Below are 26656 nucleotides of genomic sequence, written 5' to 3'. Positions count from 1 at the left end.
TGCAGAAAGGCAACTTCCATTTATTCAAATTAAATTATTGTATGAGTTCCCTATACAAATAAAACCTTTTTTGTAAATAAAATACAAAATGCTACAAATTTCAACCATGTAAAAATGCAAAAATAGTATCTGGATTATTATAGATGTGTATTTTCCCTTTACCATGACCAAAATGTGCAGGCGTTCCCCGCAGTCCATACCGCCCGGTCCATGAGCCTTATTCAGTCCCACGTGCCCCTCCGCGAGGGGCTGGGAGGCTTTCTTCCGCACGCTGAGCTCAAGGTGCTGGGGCACTCAGCCCCTCCAGGTCAGGATCGGGCTCTGTCTGGAGCTGGTGAGAAGGCGTCCTGCCCCGAAGCCCGGCCCCGGCGCCCGACGCTGAGTGAGACCCGACAGGGGCGTCATTGGTCTAGCTCGCTTTCGTTCTGCAGCGTCTTCATCGCCAGCCCCCAGAGGGTCATGCTAGAAAAGAACTGGCCCTCCGAGTTCCTGTAGGCGGGGGCAGCAGCGCGGCTGCCCAGGGGGTCGGTGCAGGGGGGGTGGTCCAGGGCCGCCAGGGAGGATCGCAGGGTGGCCACGCCGTCGGCCTGCAGCGGCTCAGCGCCGGCTGGGGCGTCCACGTCCGGGTAGCCATAGGCCTGGTGCTGCGCCGGCGGCACATGCGGGGGCTTGGCCAGCTTCACCGGCTCCAGGCTGAGCTTCTCTGACTCACTCGGCCCGTGCTGGGGCTGAGCCACCGGCTGGAACTTACAGGGGCTGTCAAACCCCGCCACCGAGTCCTCATCCACCGGGTGCGCAGGGATTTTGACGGTCACGGCGGGCATCAGAGGCACGGACACGTCCTGGGAGAAGGAGTCGGAGCTCTGGGACCGCTCCAGGTCCGGGGCTTCGATGGCCCGCGCGAGCGCCTCCAGGGCGCCCGGCCCCTCGTCACTCGCCCGGCAGTGCGTCTTCTTGTGCCTCCGCAGCACGGCCGAGCGTGTGAAGCACTTGTTGCACACGTCGCATGTGTACGGCTTCTCCCCGGTGTGCGTGCGCACGTGCCTGCGGAGGTCGCCCGACCCTCCGAAACACTTCCCTGCAGGGACAGACAGGGCGCTCTTCAGAGGAGGACGTTCGGGAGGATGTGCCCGCCGCCCCCAAGTGCCAAACGACCCCGCTTTCCTGTGAACTCGGCTGCGCCCTGCTGTCACCCACTCATGCCGGTTCCAGACCCTTCCACGCCCCTCCGCTGCAGCCCCCCAACCTGCAGCCTCGGTCCCCACGTGCCGTGTCACCTGAGGGCTCCGGAGCCCCATCCCCCTGTCCAGGAGCATCCCCTGGGGGCCTGGGCGCCTGCCCGATAGCCCACGCTGGGAAACCACATCAGCGCTATTCTGCTATCCCCAAATCGAACACAGCCAATCGCTACTTGAGAAGCATCTTTTCGAAAGTTACTTATACACTCAATTTTTAACGTAATTTTACGCTCCTTCTCCAGGTACTATTTCCTTTCTCTAGGTATAAGCTAGAGGCAGGTGATCTAAGGCCTACCATGAGGTCAGAACACCAGAAGAGAAAAACCAATACATAACGTTATAGAAGCCATTTACAAAGGACTGAAACAAACTATGCTTTGTTTGAAAAGACGCTTGCCCCTTGGAAGAAAAGTTATGACCAACCTAGACAGCTTATTAAAAAGCAAAGACATTACTTTGCCAACAAAGGTCCGTCTAATCAAAGCTATGGTTTTTCCAGTAGTCATGTATGGATATGAGAATTGGACTATCAAGAAAGCTGACGCCGAAGAACTGATGCTTTTGAACTGTGATGTTGGAGAAGACTCTTGAGAGTTCCTTGGACTGCAAGGAGATCCAACCAGTCTGTCCTAAAGGTGATCAGTCCTGAGTGTTCACTGGAAGGACTGATGCTGAAACTCCAATACTTTGGCCACCTGATGCAAAGAACTGATTCATTGGAAAAGACCCTGATGCTGGGAAAGATTGAAGGTAGGAGGAGAAGGGGATGACAGAGAATGAGATGGTTGGATGGCATCACCAACTCAATGGACATGAGTCTGAGTGAACTCCGGGAGTTGGTGATGGACAGGGAGGCCTGGCGTGCTGTGGTCCATGGGGCTGCAGAGCCGGACACGACTGAGCAACTGAACTGAACTGAAACAAACTACAGGATTTACATGGACACACCTTTCAGAACTTCTCACGTAATCCTATGTCCCTGTATTTGAATTCTCAGCTATCCAGCCCCGGTCAAGCAATGGTGGGCTGTTTGGACTGCTTCCAACTGTTTGCTACTATACCTGAGGGTCAGCTCACATCATCCTTCCCCTTGTTTCCTTAAGATAAATTCTCAGTAGTGGACATTATGTGGCAAAAGGCGTCAAAGGATATAAATTTCATTTCAGCCACAGGAGAGTTCCCTAGAGAGGGGAAATGGGAGGAGGAGTCTTTCCTTTGTACAAGTCAAGACAGGGGCTTGATGCGGGTCTCTAGGAGGTCACAGTGGAGCAGCACCTGCCTCCGGCATGGGGAAAATGGAGACAGCTCGCTTACTGTATGGGCGGCAGACAGAGAGAGAGCAGACGGTCACCTCTTCACCCGCGTGGGCCTGCAGACCCCGGAGCACAGAACGTGAGTATTTCCACAGATCAGACGAGGGTCATGCTTGCAAGGAAGCCAGCCTCAGAACCTAAGAGGACTGCCCAGAGGGGCAATGGGACCCCGACAGAGAAAGCCTCCTCAGGATGAACGGCTACAAAACCGAGGGCTAAAGGAGAAAGTCCAGCCAGAAGAAAATGCACCTTTCCATCCTGCAAAGTGCAGCTAAGTGCTGGGGAAAGAGAACAGCGTGTAAGGGGGAGGCTGTCTTACAAAGAAGGTGAAATGCTGGAGGGAGAGGGAGGGGGAGGAGGAGGGAGGGAGGAAGAGGCAGAGAGGGCCCGGCTTTCAAGTCAGCAAAGCTCAGACTGTGAAGCCACCATGAAGTGGAAACTGTCTTTTGAATCCAAGAAAACGAAAACATACACCCACACATACACTTGCATGTGAATGTTCCTAGCAGACGTGCTAAGTGAAACGAAGTCAGTTACAGAAGGCCACACATCACAGGATGCGATTTCTATGAACTGTCTGCAACAGGCAAACCTAGGGACGGAGAGCAGGCCAAGGGTTGCCGAGGGAGCGGGTGTGGAGTAACTGCCCGTGGGCACGGGGTTTCTTTTCTGGGGTGATGGAAATGTTCTAAGACCGTGGCGAGGGCAGCGCAGCACTAATGCACCCCAACTGCTGACATGTTCACTCCAAATGGGTAGGTCCCATAGACAGGACTCAACTCAGGAAAGCTGTTACTACAGATCCGAACCGGTCACACAGAATCACTCTCGCTCCCTTCCTCTCCCTGCTTTCCCCGAAAGCTGACCTCATCTGGGTCAGAAGCCTCAGGCAGTGAGCAGCGGGGAGGGGTGGAGATGAAGGACAGGGGGAGACAGAGGCCCGTTGCGCTACCTCTCCTACAGGGTCATAGCGGGCAAAAGCAGGTCCTGGCTGGAAGGAAGAGAACAGTGAATCTGAGGTCAAGTTCACAGTCATAATAATAATAACCGACATCCTACACTAGGGATTTGAGACTGCAACTGTGATTGAAAGTGATGCAATTTTATCCTCTAAGAGGGAGCAGACAAGTCACGGAGCTGCCGATACTGGTGTCCAGGGGATCTGACCCAGCTTAAGCGGGAGACATGAAGGAAGCTGCCTCCGGCCACGTCCCACATATCCTGATATCCTGCCCTATTTTAGGGACCAACCACAACGAGAACAGAGCCGCTCCGAGGATGCCCCAGTTCCAGGCTCCCCACGGCCTGACTCTGAGCATTTTTCCTCTTTGTTCTAACCAGGTAATCATAAAAATGGTTACTCACTCATTCAGTCCACATTGCCAGTGGCACACATGTACACGTGTGCGCACGCGCGCGCACACACACACACACACACACACGCCCTCCCCTAGTTCTTTAGAAGCTCCAACACTCTGTGATCACGGGTACTTAACTCGAAGCCCCAGTTCCCTGGCCTGTGAAGTGATGTGCCTGGAAACTGAGCCTCCCGATGACGTCACTGATGCACTAAATGCCGCAGAGGTGACCTTTGCTTTGTGACACGTGACACGATCTCAAGAAGCACCCCTCCCGAGCCCACTGTGTGCCCCCAATGCCCCGCAGGCCACTGTGCCCTGGCCCTGCAGCTGCACCGCACGCTGTCCCCCACTTTTCCCACTGCCAATGCCCCGTGGCCCCTGGGACTCTGTTATCAGTCACCTTTGTATCTAGGGCAGTTGCCGAGACTTTGGGTAAATGCCACATGGACACAGATGAATCAAAGACCAAGGTGATCAAGAAATAGCAATCACTTCCATGCTACCCACGAGGAGAGGGGTGACTTATCTGAGCCCCCGCTAATGACCGAGGACGGTGTGTGGGCACAGAGCCCGGCATCCTTCCCACGGGGAGGAGCAGGTGAGCACGGGGTCTGAGGTGGGCGGAAACTTACCACAGGCAGAGCAGCTGTAAGGCCGCTCGCCCGTGTGCCGGATTCTGTGCTTTACCAACTTCCTCTGCATGTTAAAAGACTTCCCGCACTCATCGCAGGTGAAGACTTTGTCAGCCGTGTGCGTCTTTTTGTGCTCCTTCAAATTACTGAAGTTACTGAACCCTAGAGGAGACCACACACTGGAGTTAGGCTGAGGGACGGAGAACATTTTAGTCGGAAATCTTCTGAAGGGAGACGCTCGGCCGTACCTCGACCACAGATGTCACACAAGTGTGGCTTTTCTCCTGAGTGGATGATAATGTGACGCTGGACATCTCCCGAGGCTGCAAACCTGCAAATGCAATTTGGAAAGTCAATTAAGAGCCTGCCTGCGTCACTGCAGACCTTTCTAACTCCAAGTCGCCCAGGGAGGAGATGAGCTGCTCCCTCGGAATGTGACCAGGAGTGGCCTGATTTCGTTTGAGATGCTCATTAGAAAAGAACATCTTTTTTTCCTCTTCTTTTTAAAGGAAGAGTAGAGAATGATCCTAATGTTTCATTTCTAAAACAGTTTTTCCCTACCTACTTGCGTTAACCTTTCTTCCTCAGAGGTGATCGCTAGGTGGGCTGGGGGGGTGGAGGGGCAATCCCAGCCCAACCCAAGCCCCGGTGTGGAGCTCAGTCCCTCTCTGTCCTGCCTCACTTGATCGCAGGATCACAGGTTGCATCTGGGAAGATGTATCTGGGAAGACTATAAATGCACGCTTTACTTCTAAATGGGAGTTCAGAAGGCTCACACTGAAAACACCCTGAGAAACAAGACTTTCAAGGACCCGCCCCCATCGAAACAGCAGAGGGCCTGTGCTACAAGGCACCCAAGACAGGCAGGACCCGGGACCTGGGCGCTAAACCTGGCCTTTAGTGTCTGGGCAGCTGCAGAGACACTATCAGGCCAGGAAGCCTTTACTTCTCTGTTTTCTACCATCTGCAGAGACAACTGCTTTTTCTGGAACTGAATCAAGGGTGCTGCCCTATCCCAGTAGAAGACTGTGACTATAACTGCCCCATATCATCCCACCCCCACCCCCGACTCCTGAATACAAACCTATCAGGGGCAGAAAATGTCCGTGTTCCCATCACAGCACTTTGCATATGCTGCTAAGTCACTTCAGTCGTGTCCGACTCTGTGCGACCCCATAGACAGCAGCCCATGAGGCTGCCCCGTCCCTGGGATTCTCCAGGCAAGAACACTGGAGTGGGTGCCATTTCCTTCTCCAATGCATGAAAGGGAAAAGTGAAAGTGAAGTCGCTCAGTCGTGTCCGACTCTTAGCGACCCCATGGATTGCGGCCCACCAGGCTCCTTCATCCATGGGATTTTCCAGGCAAGAGTGCTGGAGTGGGGTGCCATTGCCTTCTCCAACTTAGCATATAGTAGGTGCCTAATAAATGCTAAATGGCTGAATGGTTAAATGGATGAAGAAAACACTAGTGACTGGTAGAGGCCTGGCTGTTGCCTCCTAGAACAACCAACCACCAGATGACAGAGGGAGTGGAATCCCGACAAACGCCCCCCAAGGGGCAGGGGGTACAGGCTGCAGGCCGGTATGCCCACAGGAGGGGGCACTTCCACTTCCAGGGGCAGACTGTGGTCTCCCAAGTGCTTGGCCTCCCTGGCCTGAGGCTCGCCCGTCCTTCCTATGGCTGCACTCTCAGCCTTCTCACGGGTCTGCGAGCAGGGCTGGCGTGTCCCCAGCCCCCCTCTCCTGATTCCAGGAATTGAGGCTGCCGAGTCTCATTTCCCTACCAGATGGTCACCTCCGTGGGACCAGTCATCTTTTAATAGACATTTCTGGAATGTATGGACATTTTAGCATAATTCTGTTTCCCGTAAAATCCCATTTCCTATGGCTGCGTCCTAGATTCCTTTTGATTAACATGTCCATCTCTTTCCACTGTTCTCATGTGTGTCACATGAAAGGCCAGCAGGTTCGGCTCTGCTGTGTTCCTGGGTGACAGCGGCCCCCTCGAGGCTCGGAGATGCCGAGACGGTTCCTCTCGGGCGGCTGACCGAGCCCTGCACTGACCTCTTCCCGCAGATCTCGCAGATGTATGGCTTCTCCCCAGAATGCCGACGTAAGTGAGTCTGCAAGTTACCCGCCTGCGGAAAAGGAAAAGAAAAAATATGCCAATAATGGAAAAAAAACTTTTTTAAGGGCACATACATTCCAAAGGGATACTGACAGATTTAGCCAGGTTCCAGTCCAACTTCCCAGTGAAGATCCCAGATGCACGACTCAGAAGCAGCCACGTGCAAGGAGATGGAGGCCCAGCCTGGTTCTGATTTGGGAGCGGCCCCTGCCTGGCAGTGAACTGAACAGGGGGTGACTGATTTCAGCTCGGCTCCATGCCAGCCCCTGGCCCATCCCTCAGCAGGGGTACAGGCCACCATGTCCCTGTAAAATGGGCCCGACATTCTGTGGGGGCTGCTTTTAGGGTTGCTAAGCTTGTATTTTGAACAGCTGTTGATGTATTATATTTCTTGTTGTTTTTTTTTAACCTCGACCACCTACATGCAAACATCATTTGAAAAAAGGTAGTACTTGTACTTGGTCATTTCAGTATTCATTGTTTTTTCTTGAAAAACATGCTTTTGTTCATAAGGAAGGTAAGACATTTCCAAAAAGTATTTCCTCTGGTGGTACAGTTGCTCTTACTGACAGGTTGGTCATTTTTACTTCTGTGCAAAAAAAGCGAATCAGGAGATGCAGGGTGGTCCTTCAGCTGCAGGCCTTCTGTTTCTAATCTCTGAAACAGCAGGGCTTTACGAAGAGCAAGTGATTTAAATGGAGATCACAAAATAGATTTCCATGTGCTAATCAACAGGAAATCAACACTAAATTGCCTGAAGTACAGTGAAATTAAACCTGCAAAGGCCTGACATTACAAAAGCTACTGGCAAAAGTTTCAAATTGGGGCTGGAAAACACAATCTTCCATCGCTGTACTGTACGTTAACAGTCTCAATCTGTCACTTCCCGACTGAAGTTTTTATAGTGTTCTGCTATGAAAAACACTGAGGAGGACGAAGATATCCAGGGTAATAATGTGCAGGCCTTACGTACAAAATAAGCCAAAAATAGAATGAGCAATAATCTCCAACTCATAAATTTGGCTTCTAATTTTTTTTTTTTTGGACAGGTAAGAAGTGGATTTATTTAGAGAGAAACACACAGACATTGTGGGCCACCTCAGAAGGCACGAGTGGCTGGCTTAAACTGTATTTTAGATGAAATTCAAAGACAGTTCATGGTTATAGGACTGAAAGTATAAAGAAAACTGTGGATTTTATGTTATGTGACAGAAGATTCTTTAGGTCTATCAGATTCTGAAACCACTGAGTTAGATACTATATTTCAAAATATGATAAATATGGCTTAAGGGAAAAAAGCTGGTTTATTTTAGGTAACCAAAGAGAAAGTATTTGGCAAAACAATGGGAAATAACTAGCTTTTAACTGAATGACTATTAATAACAATAAAACAGCAAATGTCAACAGCAACAGACATTCGGTCTACTCACACATAACAAATTACCCTTAGAAACTGGTATATTGTCTCTGTTTTCTAGGTGTACAATTGAGATTCAGATAAATAAATCAGTTGCTCTGGTTACACAGTAGGCCAGAAATTAACGTTGGTTGATCTGAGCTTAAACTCTTGTCTTCCATGAGGGCCTGCAAGCTTCTGTGAATAAGCTAGCTTGGGCTGAATTCTCAGTATGCCAGTGACTGTGCTATCCAGGAAACGGCTCACTGGATTTAAGATAACACACATTTTAAATCAGTCACTTCCAACTTTCAGAAAAGTTGGTCATTTAAATAACAATTTGTATGGCACCATCTGCTCAATAGTTTAATTAGATCCTCGGTTTCAAGTTCTTATATAAACCATGTATTATGGTTGAAATACATTCGGATTCAATTCTTAGCAATGGTGCATCTTTCCTTTTTAAATACAGCTTAACAATTACTTGTTTTCAAAGTAAATAAAACTGAATAGTCTTCTACTTAACATTACAGTGGTGGTGGTTGAGTAGCTAAGTTGTGTCTGACTCTTGGGACCCTGTGGACTGTTGCCTACCAGGCTCATCTGTCCATGGAATTCTCCAGACAAGAATACTGGAGTGGGTTGCCATTTCCTTCTCCAGGGGATCGTCCCAACCCAGGAATCGAACCCAGGTCTCCCGGATTACAAGCAGATTCTTTACCGACTGAGTTACAAGGGAAGCTTAAATATTACAGTAAACAATAGTAAAACAAACTTTAAGATGTTTTCTTAGCTATTTAATACTGAAAATGTATAATGAAAATAATTATCGTTCCCCCTGATAAAGAAGCATATATTAGTCTGATAAATGGCATAAAAGTAGATTAAATAATGGAAAGATTCAGGCAAAAAAAATTCAATCATGCATTCAGATAATGTATACCAAATTACATAGCAAATTGGGGCCCTGATTATTTGCCCTTTAGTCAAAAGTCTTTATTTTTAGTAAATTTTGCTATGCTCTGCGTGCTTGCATGCTAAGTCACTTCAGTCATGTCCGACTCTTTGTGATCCTATGAACTGTAGCCTGCCAGGCTCCTCTCTCCATGGGATTCTCCAGGCAAGAATACTGGAGTGGGTTGCCATGCCCTCCTTCAGGGGATCTTCCTGACTCAGGAATTGAACACTAGGCTCTTGCATTGCAGGTGGATTCTCTACCACTGAGCCACCAGGTTACTAATTATATGCTAAGTACACAGACAACATCTTAGAAATTATCTATATACTGCTGGATCCATGAAAACTCCAGCAAGTGGTAAATACCAGTAGGTCTCCTTTGTTAAGAGTTTACTATGAGTGGAACACCTGGCTCACCAGTTACAAACTGACTTTCAGAGAGTCCTCACAATGTCCTCATAAAGTGTAATTCACCAGCTCCAGGAGGTAAACAGAGGCCCTGGGAGGGGAGCAGCCATGGCCCCTACAGCTGGGACGGAACACTCCCCAATTCGACTTTGTCTGTGGACTCAGCTGTTGGGCTGAAAAATATTAGCAAAAAAGGAATTCTACCCTTTCTAAGTGGACACCACTTTAGTTTAGGATGGAGTTGTCAGAACTCAAAAACTCTGCTGCAGAAAAGAAGTTAACACCTGGTTTGTTGAATAATTTAAAAAACAAACTCCTTCCAATAGGCACCTGAACCTCAGCATTTAATCATGATCAAATCAAACACATGTTCTTAGGCAGAGTACTCTTCTAGTGGTGGGTGACTGTTTCTGTACAGAATAGGGAACTGTGAAACTTTAGAGACAAAAGAGAACTCAGATCTTAAAAGTCATCTTGAGAAGTTTTAAGACTATAAAACAGGAAAAAAAAAAATCTGGAGATTAACATAAGGCTATCACCTAAGGAACAATGATTACTCCATTGATAAAAGGACATTCAACATCAAAAGTGTGGGAAATACCACCTCAGAGTTGAAGAATAATTTAGGTTCACTGAAGTATTATTTCTGGCACATTCACCACAGATGGGATGCAGCTTTGCGACCTCTGGCATGGGGCCGCATCAGCACCCTGGAACATGTGTAAGCAGCCTCCGAGGGATGCAGTGCCCTGTCAATCACACCCTGGACAAAGGAGACGCGGGGAGGGTACTGAACCTCTCAGAACCCGTCCTTCTGCAGCAGCTGTTCAGGGTCTCTATTCTGCTTCACTGGAGAGGCGAGGCAACTCCACTCCTCTCCCCCAAGACAGCTGAACACACCGGGTTTCCCTTTGCCTGTTTTTCTTGTGACAGGTATTCCCTACCTGCCATGGTCTTAGATTTCTCCTCTGTTTGCACTGAACAGCCGGGTTCTCCTGCACACAGGAGACACGTGGCTCCAAATGGGGCCTCGTGCATACTGTCAGCTCCTGCATGACTCTCACTTGCTGTCACCCAGGCAAGGGCCGAGTCCGAAATTGCATTAATACACGCAGAGCCGGCTGTCACAATCTAGGCTTATCACAGCTTTCCCAAAGCTGAGGTAAACTGTTTGCTGACTCATTATTAAGGTGGTGGCTATTTTAATTTTTTTTAAAGACTAACCAACCCTATTAAATACTACAATGAATAAAAAGTTAATTCTTATTGGTAGGTCTGCTTTCTGATTTCTGAATCTTCCAGAACGGAGGGTATTTCCAGTCCACTGTAACCACATGTATTCCAGTTCATTTCAGAAATGAAGGACAGGTTACTAAAGTGTAAACACCGCCATTGCTCCCTCCGCCTGGAACACCAGAGCCTCAGGCCCATCAAGGCCTCCCATCTTCAGGGCCCCGCCCCAGGGACACATCCCATGACCTCACCCACCCAAACATCACAACTTTCAGGTAGGAACGACCACTCCCCTCTTCACCCAAACTGTTCCCTGTAAAACAGCCATGGAAGTTCCACCGTTTCATTGTGCTTTACCACTTTATGCACCTGTTTCTTCCTCTAAACACAAAGCTCCTTGAAGCCTTATTCATCTTTGTGCCCCAGCGCAGGCAGAGCTCCTCAGACATTGTAGGTTTTTAATAAATATTTGTTGAAAGAGTCCTTATTCACAAAAACTTCATCATTAGGAGGTAAAACAGCGATATACATCTAAAAACCATAAATATATGGTTATGTTCATTAAAAAAAAACCTTAATGTTTATAAAAGTCTGATAAAAACACAGACACCGATATAGAAGAGGATTTCTGTAGCGTCTATCAGACACGGCTGCCCTTGGTGGGACTCGAGAGGAACGTGTAGGACAGGTCTGAAGCAGAGGACAGGGTGCTATCAAAACCACTGTACTCAAACGTGCCAACACTGAAGCCCCAGCCCCAACCAGCAGCGTCAGAATCTCTGAGGGTGAGCCCCGGCATTAACTCCAAGAGAGAAGGCTGAAGGCAGACTCAATGCCTCAATGTCTGGTTTCACTTTATTTGGCTAACAGTGAAAACCCATGGGATTCCAAGCAAGAAAAGGATAGAACCTAAACTGTTACCACAGTGTAAACGTATAAAGGACTTTCACGTCCATTTTTTTTTCATTTAATCTTCCTAATATTCCCATGCGGTGGTATCATCTCTATTCTAAGAATTAGAAAAATGAGACCCAGAGAAGTTGTGATTGCTAACTGTTAATGGCCATTAAGCCACTTTTTACGGCTTCCCATTACAGCAAAGCTGCAAAGATCAAAGTGGTGGGGGGTGGAGTGGGGGGGGAGTGTGCCTTCGGAAGACTGGTCTGTAAGAGCAGAGAGGACAGAGAAATGAGAGGCAATGGCCACAGGAGAGGGACTACTGATGTGTCCTGAGGACTCACCACAGGCCAGGCGTGATGCTGAACATCTTTAGTTGCTCAGTTGTGTCTGACTCTTTGCGACCTCAGTCGTGTCTGACTCTGTGATCCCATGGACTGTAGCCCACCAGGCTTCTCTGTCCATGGGATTTCCCAGGAAATACTGGAGTGGGTTGCCCTGTCCTTCTCCAGGGGATCTTTTCAACCCAGGGATCAGACACTCCTCTGCCTGCATTTGCAGGCAGATTCTATACCACAGAGCCACCTGGGAAGCTGACTGTCTTATAAACTCATTTACTCCTCACACACCACAGGGGTCAGTGGTCCCCCACCCCTGCTTCACAGATAAGGAAGCCAAAGTGCCAAACATGGAGCTTGTCCAAGGTCAAAGTAGAAACCAGAGGCTGGATCCAAATCCACACTGTCTGGCTCTAGAGGCCAAGTTCTGACCTCCAGGGGAGGCTGGCTGGAAGCAGCACCGGCCTCAGCTAGAGTGCATGGCAGGTAGACCAGCAATCCCTCCACTCAGCTCAGCAGAAGCTTGGTGGGGTGCACAGCCCCTGACTGGACTGATAAGGCCATGGAACACACTGGGGCATGGTGAGTTGTGGCTCACAGCCAGCAGGAAGAATGAAAAGCAGCCAGACAGCAGGTCTGGGTATGTGGGAGACTGAAGAAGGGGACGTGTCAGCGCTGGGGCCACTCCTGCGGTTCCCGTGCTCCACGGGGTGAGGGGGTCCAGCTCCTCCACCAAGGCCCAGCCCCAGGGTCCTTCCCCAGTCAAGGAGCATCTGTACATGCTCTTACTCCATGATTACCATGCGAGTGTAGAAACGGTTGTGAACTGTTTCCTCTGGGCACTGGGCCTTGCGAGCAGCTTCTGGGAACAGCAACCTTCTGTCACAGAAGGATAAGCAGGTTCCCACAGCCATTCTACTGCGTTCAAAATTTCCTCTGAAACCTTCGCTCTCTCTGTCTGGCGCCCAGGTCAGTACAGAGCCTACAGGAGGACACAACACATACTGGCCAAGTGAGAGGACGTGTGCAAAGGCAGGGAATGCCAAGTGTGTGGTCTCTTCTCCAACACCCTAACACCTACAACCCCAATAAGAGTAAGAAGGCATCTGTCTTGGGTCCAGCCTGGCATAAACTGCAGCCCCCACGTGTGTGTTCAGTTGTTCAGACTCTTTGCGACCCCACGGAGTGTATCTCGCCAGGCTCCTCTGTCCACGAGATTCTCCAGGCAAGAATACTGGGTTGCCATTTCCTTCTCCAGGGGAATCTTACCCACCCAAGGATCAAACCCTTGTCTCCCATACTGCAGGCGGATTCTTTACCACTGAGCCTCCTAGGAATCCCGCAGCCCTCAAGTGGTGCTCAATATGGTTTATATCATGCACAGGAAGAGAAGAAATACATTCGAATTAGACCCATCGTTAATGAGGGAAAAGGTATTGTGAGAGTTCACAGTTATGTTTATAAAGAATGGTACCCCCCACAATGAGCTAGAAATTTTTTTTCTTGAAAATTATTTTCTCCTGATTTAGTCTGAAGTCTTTTAAGTTACAGATATCATCAGAGTCTTCTCTCACAAGTTCCAAAATTATGTCTCATCTGTAATAAAAATAAACACTGGTTTTCAGGTTTTTGATTATTAACAATAAATAAAAGTATTCCCACCTGAGAGAAGTGTTTCCCACAAATGTTACATTCAAAAGGTTTCTCACCTAAAACAAAAGAAAACAACAGCGGGTAAAATCATTAGTAATACCTGCACGACAGTTTTCCACTTACAATGTTTAAACTGCCTTCTGTGTCCCACCATTCAAAACAGCATAACATACTTCATCATCAGGGTATGAACATGGGGAGCCTCTGTCCTCACCATCTCTCTCACCCTCAGATACAGGCAGAGATGATAAAAGTGAGATCTATATCTGCGTGTGTGTGTGTGCTCAGTCACGTCTGACTCTGTGACCCCATGGACTGTAGCCCGCCAGGCTCCTCTGTCCATGGGATTTTCCAGCAAGAATACTGAAGGGGTTGCCATTTCCTCCTCCAGGGGATCTTCCTGATCAAACCCGAGTCTCCTGCATTGGTAGGCGGATTCTTTACCACTGAGCCACCTGGGAAGTCCCAATCTATATTTACTTCTCTCTTAAAAAAAAAAAAAAAAAGGTTCTTCAAATTTAAACCCGTATTGAAATCAAACATATTTATCTGCACTCAAAAGTATACTGGGGCTTTGGACACAGATTTCCCCTTCAGTCGAAAATCAAATGTGAGTTTTCTTGCTGAACAGCACAAACCCATCTTTCAGCCTGGCTCCTGCACTGACCACAGGTGAGTCCTAACAGAACCAGGGGGACTCATCCAAACAGAGCAGGACCTCCTGAGCGTGTGCTGGGAAAAAGCCCCTCCCCACTGCCTTTTAGCCTTGGTTGAAACGTGCCAACAGGGGAAAAGAAGATTCCACCATGGGACGTGTTCCCTTGCTGACTGCTTGGCCCCTCTGATTTCAGCAACTTTGAATGATCACATTTTGGGACAGAACAGATGTAGAGAATGGAACTCTACTACAAAGAAACCACAACGGTTCTGAAGACAGTCTCCAGAAAATGGTCTGTTTAAAGACATACTTCAGGTACTGCCTTTAACCTATAGAACCCTAATAAACAAACAGACCCCATGAAGGCCAAGAACCTTTCACTTTCCCCATTCCCCTCAAATCAAGTGCTTTCATTAAGATCCCTTCTAAAAAATAATGTTTCCCCTCCTATTGTGTTGCTGGAGTTGGCTAGCTTTCTGGACTTCTGCTAAAGGACTTTTGATCTTATCCTCAAACTGTTTAATGGCTTCCCCAAGGACGAGTGGGGAGCTCCTGACCACAAGTACCGGTGACCCTTGAAGCGCAAGGTTTTAACTGTGCAAGTCCATACACACATGGGTTTTTTACAATAGTAAGTATTACAGTAGTACATCATGGAGGTTGGCTGAATCTGCAGATGTGCAGGGACGAGTACATGGAGGACCAACTATAAGTTATACCAGGACCTGACTGCTCAGATGGTCAGCATCCCTAAGCCTCGCGTTGTTCAAGGCTAACTGTAATTATAATCACATGGATACGGCATTTTGAACTACATTTATGTCTGAAGATAAGGGAGATAACAGATAATGTTACATTAAAGCCCCCAATATGAGATATGAGAGTCTGAAAAAAGAGGTTACTAGTTCCTAAGAGTCTCAGGTGACCAGGGTTAATAATCCTTCACCAGTGGTTCTCACACTTTTTGCTCTCAGGACCCCTTCACACTCTTAACAGTTGAGGACCCTAAAGAGCTTTTCCTTACGTGGGCCATATCTGACGGTACAGTCTGTATTAGAAATCAAAACGGAATGATTTTTTAAAGGAACGGCTAGACATTTTTCATTGGCCAGCAGGTGAAGCCCTCATCCCACATCCTGCAGCCTTGAGCCGACTCCACCGTACACTTGCTCTGAAGGAGGAAACGGCACCCTGCTCCAGTCTTCTTGCCTGGACAATTCCAGGGGCAGAGGAGCCTGGAGAGAGACAGTCCGTGGGGCCACAAGGAGTCGGACACGACTGAGGGACTGAGCACTGTACACTTGTTGGGGGAGCAGGAGGGAAGGAGGAGCATCCTACATGAGGATACAAATAGTTCTGGCCGCATTGACCCCTGAAAGGCTTCCCCAAACCATGCTTTGAGAACTGCTGCCCTTCTCGATCTGTTTATGTCCCAGGAAGCAACTGTGCCACAGAACTGTCTGACGGCTATTATCCAAAGACGTTCTTGCAGAATAAAAATAATTCTTGTTTCCTTTAAAGCTAAAACAAGTAAGTTTCTCAAATAAAAATTATACTGATCTTTAGGCTCCAGAAAATTACAGAATGATCTAAATTAAGCTTTTTCAGGGCAAAATTTAGTCAATGGACTGTCTTTGTATGGAATAATTTTGAGCAACTAGTAAAAATAACGATAGTATTTTATATTCAAATACAACAAAATTTATAGAAGGCTTTCATAAATATTAATTCAGTCTCAACAATGCAATAAGGAAGTGAACACCTAAGCAAATGGGGAATCAGGAGTGATAACAGGACATTACACCAATAGTCACAATCACACAAGCACCTTGAAAGCAGTTACTTTAGAAGCCTCCAGAACATACTCCTTCTCATACCTCGAAGATAACTGCCAATAATGTGTGTACTAGGGTCATTAGGCTTAAGTGCAAGAAAGAAAGTAATATACACGTATTATATTACATACTGTATAAATATTATTTAGCACTTTTTCAAAAGCTTTGGAAAAAATAAATATTTTGGAATGGGGAAGAGGTATAAGCTAAGGTAACAGAACTCTGAAAATTCAGTGTTCAAATGGAAGAATTTTTCACTTGAAAACACCAAATGGTTAAAGCTGATCCTCTTTCAAAAGTTTACCTCCTGCCTCCCAAATCACAATTTTTAAAATCTGACATTCAAAGAGGGAGGGGACATGTACACCTATGGCTAAGTCATGTTGATGTATGGCAGAAATGAAACCAATATTGTAAAGCAATTCTCCTTCAATTAAAAATAAATAAATTTTTAAAAACACATTAAAAACAAACAAAAAAATCGGACATTCAAATTACTTTTCAAAGCTTTCAGAATTACTCAAACTAAACTACTTTGGTCTGAATTAACCAACATCATGCTTAAAAAAAAAAAAATCTAATTCTAAAGAAAGAACTAAATATTGCTTATCTGTTTTAGAATTAATTTGAAAATCTGAGTGAATCAAAAGAATCTGCCATACTTTGAGATGGAAATCTTCTCAAAGAAAACCACAATTAAAAGATGAAAAGTGCACCATGTTTTTAAAATGGCTCTATGAAAGCTTTTACTAACTTAAGATTATTCTTTAAAGACATCACCAAAAACACGAGGCAGAAGATAGCGAACACTCTTTGATTTTGGGGGTAAATATCAATGACATCATCAAGCAATAGCAAAACTTCTTACAAAAACGGAAGCAGGCAGTGGTGTCTGATCGTCTGGTATTATTTCCTTTCCTTCTGCCTGCAGGGACCAAATCAGTGTACCTGTATGAGACCGTCTGTGTAGCTCCAAATTGCTGGGGTGTTTAAAAGGTTTCCCGCACAATTCGCATGCGTACTGTCTCTGGGACTGCGGCAACTGGGTCTGGTCTTCCAGGGCCGCGGGGTCTTCGGGCCTCTCTGTCTCACTCACGTCATTAAAGTTCTCAGAACTGCTGAGTTCCTCGCTTTCCTTTTCTTCGGCGCTGGGGCTGTTCACTTTCTCCACACCGTGTTCCCGGGCAGCTTCTAGCCTCGTGGTTAAACTGTCATCGGGTTTTGGTTCAGAGGTTTGCTCTGCAGATTTTTGTGACTTTAGGAAGTTGAGCTTCTTAAGGTGAATGGCCTTCTTGAGCCTCATCTGCCGGGTAGGCTGTTGGCCGGCGTGGTCGGACGCGGGGTCTGGGGCATTTTCACCCAAAGGCTGGGCCAGGAAGTTGGAAGGCAGGTGCTGGGAGGACTCCAGGACACATTCGGTGTGGCCGACCGCATAGGGCCGGCGATCCTCGGCGTGAAGGTCTGCGGAGGCGCTGAAGGTGAAAGGCTGCTCGGTCACTCGCTCATGACTGGGACAGCTGGCATGTTTATAGTACTGCTTACTGTACAAGTTTCTGAGCTTATAGTAACAATTGGGCTGTTTGAAAGGCAGTTCTGTGCAGCTGCCATCGAACAGGTCGGGGGCTTGTTTGGAGGTTTCGGCTGTGGGCGGATGAAGGCCGACTGAGGGTGGGGCGTGTGAGAGTGACCCGTCCACGGCCCTACCCTGCTGGGCGCCCGCGGAGCACTCCGGCAGCAAGTGAGGTGGGTAGTTTTCACTGAGGACACAGTTCGTGTCAGGAGTCAGGGTGCTCTGCAGGGAGAAGGTGCCGTGACAGGGCAGGCCTGGAGGCTGGTCAATGGTGGCTGACTTCAAAAAGGTGTGACACAGACTGAGGACGTTCTGAACCTGCAAACACTGGGCCGTGTCCAGCATGACTTGTATGTTGTCCTGGTTAAGATCCAGATGCGACGTGTACATGAAGTCCAGGATCTGCCCGATGCCACTCACATTCTTAATATCCAAATGAAAAACATCATTCTTCTGGCCTGAAGAGTTCTGAAAGAGGCTCCTGATAAAAGAAAGGATATCTGCTTACAAGGTTAACAAACCATACATTCTGATAGCTTTTTCTTTTAAGTAATATGCATGCTAATGTTCAAAATGACTATCCTTTGATAAATGCTAAGATTAAAAATTAAGTATGCTTTTGAGAATTCCACGGACAGAGGAGCCTGGTGGGCTACAGTCCATGGGGTCGCAGAGTCAGACATAACTGAGTGACTGACACTTTCACACTTCTATCTGCAATAGCTCGGACCTGGAAGCAGGGCTTCCCAGGTGGTGCTAGTAAAGAACCTGCCTATAATGCAGGAGACGCAGGTTTGATCCCTGGGTTGGGAAGATCCCCTGGAGGAGGAAATGGCAACCCACTCCAGTATTCTTGCCTAGAGAATCCCATGGACAGAGGAGACTGGCAGGCTACAGTCCATAGGGTCGCATGGAGTCAGACACAACTAAAGCAACTTAGCACAGCACAGGACATGGAAGCAACCTAGATGTCCACTGGCAGATGAATGGATAAAGAAGTGTGGTACACATACACGGTAGACTATTACTCAGCTATGAAAAGAAATGCATTTGAGTCCATTCTAATGAGGTGGGTGAACCTAGAGCCTATTATACAGAGTGAAGTCAGTCAAAAAGAGAAAGACAAATATCATGTATTAATCCATTATATGGAATCTAGAAAGATAGTATCAACGATGCTATGTGCAGGGCAGCAAAGGAGACGCAGACACAAAGAAGAGACTTTGGGACACAGTGGGAGAAGGAGAGGGCGGGACGATTTGGGAGAACAGCATTGAAACATATACACCCCCATATGTAAAAACAGATAGCCAGTGGGAGTTTGATGTGTGACGTAGGGAACCCAAAGTTGGTGCTCCGTGACAATCTAGAGGGATGAGGTGGGGAGGGAGGAGGGAGGTGGGGTTCAGGAGGGAGGGGACACATGTATGCCTATGGACGATTTATGCTGATGTATGGCAGAGGCCATCACATTACTGTGAAGTAACTATCCTCCAATTAAAATGAATAAATAGAAAAAAGCTAACAGTTGCTATGCGACGTGAATAAGTGCCAGATCTGCTACGCAACACAGCGCCTGTAGTTAACAGCACTGTGCCGCACACTTAAACACGTGTTAGGCGTTCTTACCACAGTGAAAAATGTCAAGTCTGTCAATTCCAAGTCAAGATCTAGGTGTGTTTGTGATATTATTGATTCTCAATGTTTTTCAGTATTTTTCTAATCACTCAAAATAAAACATGTCCTTTTTAAAAGCAAAAAAAAAAAAATTAAATATGCTTCAATCCTTTAAGAAGTTTTTGCAAGCTATTCAATAAAGCAATTTGGATTAATTGAATTCATAAGCTGAATATCCAAACTTCCAAGGAAATCTCAACATAAGATTTAAAAATATACTCATTGTTCTTTTTTTTTCCAAAATGTAATTATACCTATGCATTATTCATTGCATACAAATTACAGAAAACTAAAGAACACACTTTTCAATATTTCATGTTTAGTCTGAAAATTAACTACCTCAAACCATAAAACACATACAAAAATACTTCTGTATCTTAAGTGTCTTAAAAACATCTGAAAATGAAAATAGCTATAATAAACCAACTCTAGATACAGTTCAGATACAGACTCTTTTAAAAAAGGTTTTTAATTTGTTAATCATGGCCGAATACACAAAATGTCAAACAGCTGGCTATGTGGTTCATATGATAAATTCAGTGGCACTGTGTGCATTCGCATTGTTGTGTAACCACCACCACTACCCAGTTCCAGAACCTTTTCATCATCCCAAACAGCAACTCTATCCATTGAACAGTAACCCCCATTATCCCCAGCCCCTCAGCCCCTGGCAACCACCCTTCCACTTTCCGTCTCGGTCAATCTGACTGATCTTGGTATCTGATGCTTCTCAGCAACCCAATGGTCCATAAACCAGCAGTGAGAGAGCCCTGTAAGTTAATGCAGGGAAAAGGCACCATAAGGCCCAGGCCCTTTGTTCTGGGCCTAAGTCAGGTTCACAGGTGAATGAATTTGTCTCCTGTAAAAATACTGAGTCAGGTAAGTTGTCCTGTAAGTTTGTTAAAGACATTTTATCAAATAAACTAGCCAATGTATCATAACATATAGACCTAACTGTCCTGGAAAGACAGAAGAAACAGGCAAAGCCCAAGCAGGGGACCATTTTGCACATGGGCAGAATGCTGCCTCAGGGAGTCAATCCACTAGAATATGACTTGCAGCACATATGACAGCTGAGACTTAATTTGATGATTCAGGATTATCAAGGAAAGAGTAAATACTGTTCCATGTATCATTTACTAGAGTAGTAAAACAGTATATATTTAAGGGGGAAAAGTTCTGAAAAAGTGCTTGTGTGTGTGTGTGTTAGTCGCTCAGTCGTGTCCGACTCTTGCAACCCCACAGACTGTAGCCTGCCAGGCTTCTCTGTCCATGGGATTCTCCAGACAAGAATACTGGAGTGGGTTGCCATTCCCTTCTCCAGAGGATCTTCTCGACCCAGAGATCGAACCCTGGTCTCCTGCATCGCAGGCAGATTCTTTACCTTTAGAGCTACAAGGCAGTCCTGAAAAAGTGCTTCAGGACAGATTATTCCAGTTAACCAGAAAATGTGTGTAGAATACTTAAATGAAATACTATTGCTTGATCTTATTGTTTATAAGTAAATCTTTCATTGAGGCAAAAACAATTATAGGGATAAGTAAATTGAGTTCAAATCTGTTTTCTTAGAATGGTAAAATGTGAAAAAAAAAAGAAAATGTTTTAATTAAAAAAAAAAAGGCAAATTGGATGTTTTCCCCTCTCAGATTTCTTATTACAGAAATGTTCTTATCAGAAACTCTATTCCTCAATCTTTTTACCTGGAAAGGACAAGAAATGTATACAGAAGCCTGATATTAATTACAACTCAAAAATCAAAGACAAAGTGCCAAGTTACTTTCATGGCCCTAATTATATTTTAGTTAAAAAGACTCTTCTGCTCATGTGTGCTCAGTCGCTTCAGTTGTGTCCGACTCTTTGTGACCCCATAGACTGCAGCCCACCAGGCTCCTCTGTCCATGGGAGTCTCCAGGCAAGAATACTTGAGTGGGTTGCCATTTCCTCCTCCAGGGGATCTTCTGCTCAGGTTACTCTAAATACAAAAATGAAAAAGCCCACAATGTGCTACAAAAGATAAGGAGAATGAAATTGAGGAGAAAATAAAATTTAGACAAAAGAATTCCATTCCAGAAAAGCTTTCTCTCTGTACAATTAGAACAGTCTAAAACACGTACCTAAAGTACTGGCTGAAAGCTGCTAGAACGTTCTTATGAGCTTTAAAGCAGACTCCTTTCACCACCAACATACAGTCGCAGAGCAGGCCTTGAATCCGCTGCTCGTGCAGCTGCTGGAGAAGGTGGCAGCTGTGGGCGGCAACTGGGTCCATGCTCCACCATCCAGGAGACCTAGGACAAAGGACGCTGATAAGCAGTGATCCTTGATGCTATGACCGGACACGAAAGGGCACCCAAACTGACTGACTGATCTGTGCTTCACTGTCATGACTTCCTGTGCAACACGAACGCAGAAAGGCGAGCATTATGTCAGATGGCACAGCGCGGTCCACAGTGCCGAATCCTCAAGGGTGCTGAATGTCCAAATGACTGAGTGACCGGTTACCTACCCTTGCCCCAATGGTTGCCTGAAAAGAAAAGCCATCTTGGTTTATTATTATTATTAGCTATCATTTACTGACTAATATAGACTGGGCACTGTGCTAGGAACATTCCAGCCATTAACTCAAATAATGCTAGAAGAACCCTTTGATCACCATTTTACAAGCAAGGAAATTAAGAAACGAGGAGTTAAAGTAACGTGGCCATGATAAGAAAACTGTTATATTCCAAAGCCAGGACTTAAATCCTGGTTCCTAAACCCTGAAGTCCATGCTCCCATGCCCATGAGAAAAGGGACAGGAGAAACACAACACAGAACTTTCCTCCAAAGACTTAAATGCTAAGATACAGCATTTAATATCCTGAATCTACATCAGACATTCTCTGGCTATACAGAAGTGACACGGAAAGTTATGAAACATCCCACAATTTGACTATAAAAACTGTAACTATTTTTATGTTACTTAGCATAGTTCTCTAACTGCTTCATGATATCCATCCTGTACCTTCCCAAATAAGATTATAAAAAGCTCCAGAAAGAGAATTTGCATCTTACATTTCTTATGTGTCTTACAAATAACCGCCACAAATCATAATGTATCACATACCTCATAAGGATAATCATGGTATTTACCCAATGTTTCCTTTACGTCAGGCACTATTCTATCTAAGCCCTCTACACATATTAACTCATTCAGTTCTCAGAATAGCTGTAAGAGAGATACCACATACCATTAGCCTCACTTTACAGACAGATGAGGACAATGAAGCACATGGCAGATTAAAGATGGCCACAACATCCGTGACTCAAGGGGAGGTGGGATCTAGGTCTCCTCTCCTTGACTTGGGGCAGCCTCTATTTCAATCAACAGAACAGGTGAAAGGAAGGGTGTACAGCTGTGCTCTTTTCTGGGCCGAGGCCTTTGAGCCGACAGCTCCCACCTTCCATCTTCCGGACGATGGCTCCAGAAGGCCTGCGTTGCCAACAGGCCTGTAAGACGCCCAGCTGGAGCCAGTATATGGGGCAGGAGAAGGGCTCTGCTGAACCCAGACTTCCAGTCATCCCTTCCAAGGGACCAGACATGAGAGCAAAGTCACGCTGAAGGCTCCAGACCGGCCCCACTGTCAGCTGAACCCCATTCCCCACCCACACCACTGCAGGGCTGAAGAACCACCGGCAGAACCCTGCCTGAATTTCTGACTCACAAAACTGTGAGATAAAACAAAACAGTTTTTAAGTTACCAAGTTTTAGGGTAGTTTGTCACAAAGCAAATAGATAACCTGACCAGAGTTAGAGAGGACCGACGTGGTAATAATAATAGGTTATCAATAAGGGCAGAGTTGGGATTTAAACCCGGGGAAAGCCCAAAGCCCACATGCTTAACTACTACTCCAAGTTACATGCAATAGCTCAAAGGCCTTCCTTGGAATCCAGTCAGCACCCTCTTCAGTCTATTACCAACGCCTGACTGTCCAGGTGACCCCACATATAAGCACCGAAGTAAAGCACAACACACATGAGGACGAACGTGTGCAACACAGGCTTTGTGCTATGATACAAGGAGCACGGTGTGCTGTCTTTGCGGCTCACTTTTTGACAAGTAACAAAAATCTACTGTCTTATCGATTAGCATATCTTTGGTATCCAGAAGAGTGCCTTGGACATAGTAGGTGCTCAATACATGGTTTTAAGATGGATGGAGACTCTGGTTCTCGGTGTTTTAATCTGTAAAAATAGAGGGTCCCCTATTGGGTTAGATAATCTCTAAGGTATCTTCCTGTTCTAAATCTACATTGAGAATGTGACGGTGGACTGAATGGCATCCAAAGGAAGGGAAATATGGGAAAGGAGAAAAAGGGAAACATAAGAAAAAGCTTAGATACATGCGAACGAAGAGGTGCTTCTACTGGGAATAAGAACCAGAACAGAATTTTATCCTGTAGCGACAGTTCCTAGAGCAAAGGCCCTTCGGTTCCATGAGGTGATTGATCAATTGGCCAAACACCACAGGAAAGAATTTGGGAAGTCTGTTCAGTGGGGCCACTGAAAGATTACTTCTCCAAGTGTCTGAGGTTCACACACACACTTGCCTTAGAGTGCCTCTCTTCCTCTCTGGCCATCATGCTTCTCAAGCGGCTTGGTCCCCAGCCCCCTAATCCAACCCTAATGACAAAAGCACTGGCCACGTGCACACAAGCCCAGACTCCGGTCTTAGCTCTACAATGACTCTATGATGCTATGGAGACCAATTGAGTTAAGCTGTTATGTGCCTAATACATGGCAAGATATTGTGGTGAGGATGGAAAGCTGATAAACTCAGGATGGAATGCTCCCTGCCCTCCACAGGCTGTGTCTCAGTTTGAGTCACTCAAACTTCACAGAGTGTGCACTATACACCAGGCACTGAGATGAGATGGTAAACAACTCAGATATAGTCATCCTATGCTTTCATGAAAAGTCAGTTCAGTGAAAGAAACACAAGTAGGGCTGTACTGGAGATATTAAATGGGGAAGGTACAAATTCATTTGGGGGACAAGGCTCAGAAGAAAACCTTCTGGAGGAAAGACATCTATGCTGAAACCTGAAGTTAAGTTAAGTCTGCCAGAGAAAGAGCAAAGAGAATTCACCCTGAGTTTTCAGGGAGAGCAAACAAACAAAAACGTGCAGAAGAGCACAAACAAGGAAGAGACTCACACATGTGCTCTGCACACAAACCCACCTCGAGTATCCAGCTTTTAAACCTGGGCAACCTGTCACTTCTGTTGGAGAATATTTCCCTCTCTGTCCATCCAACAAATTCTTTTGTGGGCTGAATTGTGTTTCCCTCCAAATCCATATGTTGAAGACTATATTTGGAGATTGGGCCTTAGGAGGTAATTAAGTTAAAATGGTAGTTAAGGTAGATCCTAATCCAATCTGATTGCTGTTCTTATAGAAAAAGAGGAAAGCTGGACATATACACCACGGATGCTGTGCACAGAGGCAAGATCACCAGAAGGCATGGCCAGAAGGTGTGCAGCTGGGAGCCAAGAAGAGCAGCCTTGGGAGCAAACAAACCTGCTGACACCTTATCTTGGACTTCTAGCTCCCAGGACTGTGAGGAAAATATATGTCTGTTGTTCAGGCCCTCCAGGTTATGGCATTTTGCTACTGGAGCCCTTGCATACACCCTCTATTCCATTCCTGACACTGCTCACCTCCAGAGGGAAACCCTCCTTATAACCCCCACACCGGCACCCTAGTCCTAATTTAGCTTCTCACAGTTCTCTGTTCACACTGGGTTCAACCTTCATTTGCTCACCGAGGCCCCACGGTGACCACCACTGCTATTTAAGGGACCTGTCTTAAGGGTTGAAGTGAAAGTTGCTCATTTGAGTCCGACTCTTTGCGACCCCATGAACTATACAGTCCATGGAATTCTCTCCAGGCCAGAATACTGGAGTGGGCAGCCTATCCCTTCGCCAGCGCATCTTCCCGACCCAGGGATCGAACCCAGGTCTCCCGCATTGCAGGCGGATTCTTTACCAGCTAAGCCACCAGGAAGCCCAAGAATACTGGAATGGGTAGCCTCTCTCTTCTCCAGAGGATCTTCCCGACCCAGGAATCCAACGGGGTTCTCCTGCACCGCAGGTGGATTGTTTACCAACTGAACTTTGGAGCTGAAGTCGGGGCTCCCACATTTCAGGCAAACTCCTTAGCATTGCGGGATGACTCTTTACCATCTCAGCCACCAGGGAAGCCCCAAAGTGAAAATGAAAGTTGCTCAGTCGTCTGACTCTTCGCGACCCCATGTCCATGGAATTTCCCAGGCCAGAATACTGGAGTGGACAGCCTTGCCCTTCTCCAGGGGATCTTCCCAACCCAGGGATCGAACCCAGGTCTACCTCATTGCAGGCGGCTTCTTCACCAGCTGAGTCACCAGGGAAGCCCGAGAATACTGGAGTTGGGTAGCCTATCCCTTCAGCGGATCTTCCCGATCCCAGGAATTGAACCGGGGTCTCCTGCATTGCAGGCGGATTCTCGACCAATTGAGCTACCAGGGAAGCCCCTTAAGGGTTGAGAAGAGCAGATAAGCACTCTACCGAGTGCTTTGCAGGAAATCCTACAATAATCTTATCGAGTTAAGCACAGCAGTGTAACACGCGTTTACAGACGCGGATCCGAGGCATGGAGAGGTCGCACGGCCACGAGACTGGGCTGGGCTATAGGAGCTCTAGGGTCTTCAGCGCTAACTCTCTCAACTTTACACGGCGATGGAGGGAGCCGGAGAGAGGAGTGGGGACCCGCGGCTTCCCGCGGGCAGTGCCCCGGGCGGCCGGGAGGGGAAAGCGGGTGCGGCGTCCAGGCCGAAGGTGCTGCACACGCCGTGAAGGACGCGCTCAGGAGCCCGGCCTGGTCGTCGCGTCTCCTAGCCGAAGCACCTCACGGCCGCCGGCAGACACGCCCGACCCAGCAGCAGCTCTACGGCCCCTCTAGGCGCCAGAGGGATGCGCCGGGCGGCTGCCGGTCCCTGCCCTGCCCTACCCGGCCCGGCCCTTCGGGCGCCCAGCCCGGGGTTCCGGGCCGTTTCCATCGCCCTCAGACCCGCACGCTCTCGTGAGGCCGGCCTACCAGTCCGGCAACCCCCACCTTACCCTCAGAGACCGCTCCCTGCCCCGTCGCCTCTTCTTCACCTGCAGCCGCCACCGCCGCCCTTAGCGCTCCTGACCCGGCTCAGCCGGCAGCGGAACCATCGCGACAACACCGCCCCTCCCACAGCATTGGGTCGGCGGCACCCGCCCTCTGGCTTCCGGTTGCGTCACTTCCGCCAGGAGGTGTGGTCGCGGCGCGCAGGCGCGCGGGGCGCCTCCGAAGCGAATTCTGC

General features: G+C 47.3%; 1 protein-coding gene across 18 annotated transcripts; it reads right to left on the bottom strand.

The window, feature by feature from the left end:
- ZBTB49 (zinc finger and BTB domain containing 49) lies at positions 1–26551 on the bottom strand. 18 transcript variants are annotated; one of them, XR_015165161.1, is made up of 8 exons: positions 26427–26551; positions 21409–21579; positions 16916–18098; positions 13564–13610; positions 6609–6682; positions 4793–4875; positions 4545–4706; positions 1–1078 (listed from the first exon to the last, which is right to left on the bottom strand). XR_015165161.1 is itself a non-coding variant. In XM_086404807.1 (8 exons), exons 2-8 carry the CDS (start codon positions 21558–21560, stop codon positions 402–404), a joined length of 2298 nt encoding a protein of 765 aa, XP_086260933.1. In that variant the 5' UTR covers positions 21561–21579; positions 26427–26551; the 3' UTR covers positions 1–401. The 18 variants fall into 18 exon arrangements, 12 of the variants coding, with proteins under 12 accessions (XP_086260933.1, XP_086260932.1, XP_086260928.1 ...); XR_015165160.1 differs by lacking the exon at positions 26427–26551 and adding an exon at positions 25677–25697; XM_086404807.1 differs by having other exon boundaries at positions 16996–18098.
- Positions 26552–26656: the final 105 nt, after the last annotated feature.

Source organism: Bos grunniens, chromosome 6, assembly GCF_055505025.1.
Source record: "Bos grunniens cultivar Pamir isolate PY7600 chromosome 6, Bosgru_T2T1.0, whole genome shotgun sequence".
In the NCBI taxonomy this organism is placed as follows: Eukaryota; Metazoa; Chordata; class Mammalia; order Artiodactyla; family Bovidae; genus Bos; species Bos grunniens.
This window is presented reverse-complemented; position numbering and strand designations above follow the sequence as displayed.

Coding starts and splice junctions, on each gene's coding strand:
- ZBTB49 (XM_086404801.1), bottom strand. Junction 18,099..21,408: donor GCTTTCAGCCAGTACTTTAG/GTACGTGTTTTA, acceptor TTCTTTTATCAG/GAGCCTCTTTCAGAACTCTT. Junction 6,683..16,915: donor CACTGCCTGCTTCCGTTTTT/GTAAGAAGTTTT, acceptor CCTTTTCCGCAG/GCGGGTAACTTGCAGACTCA.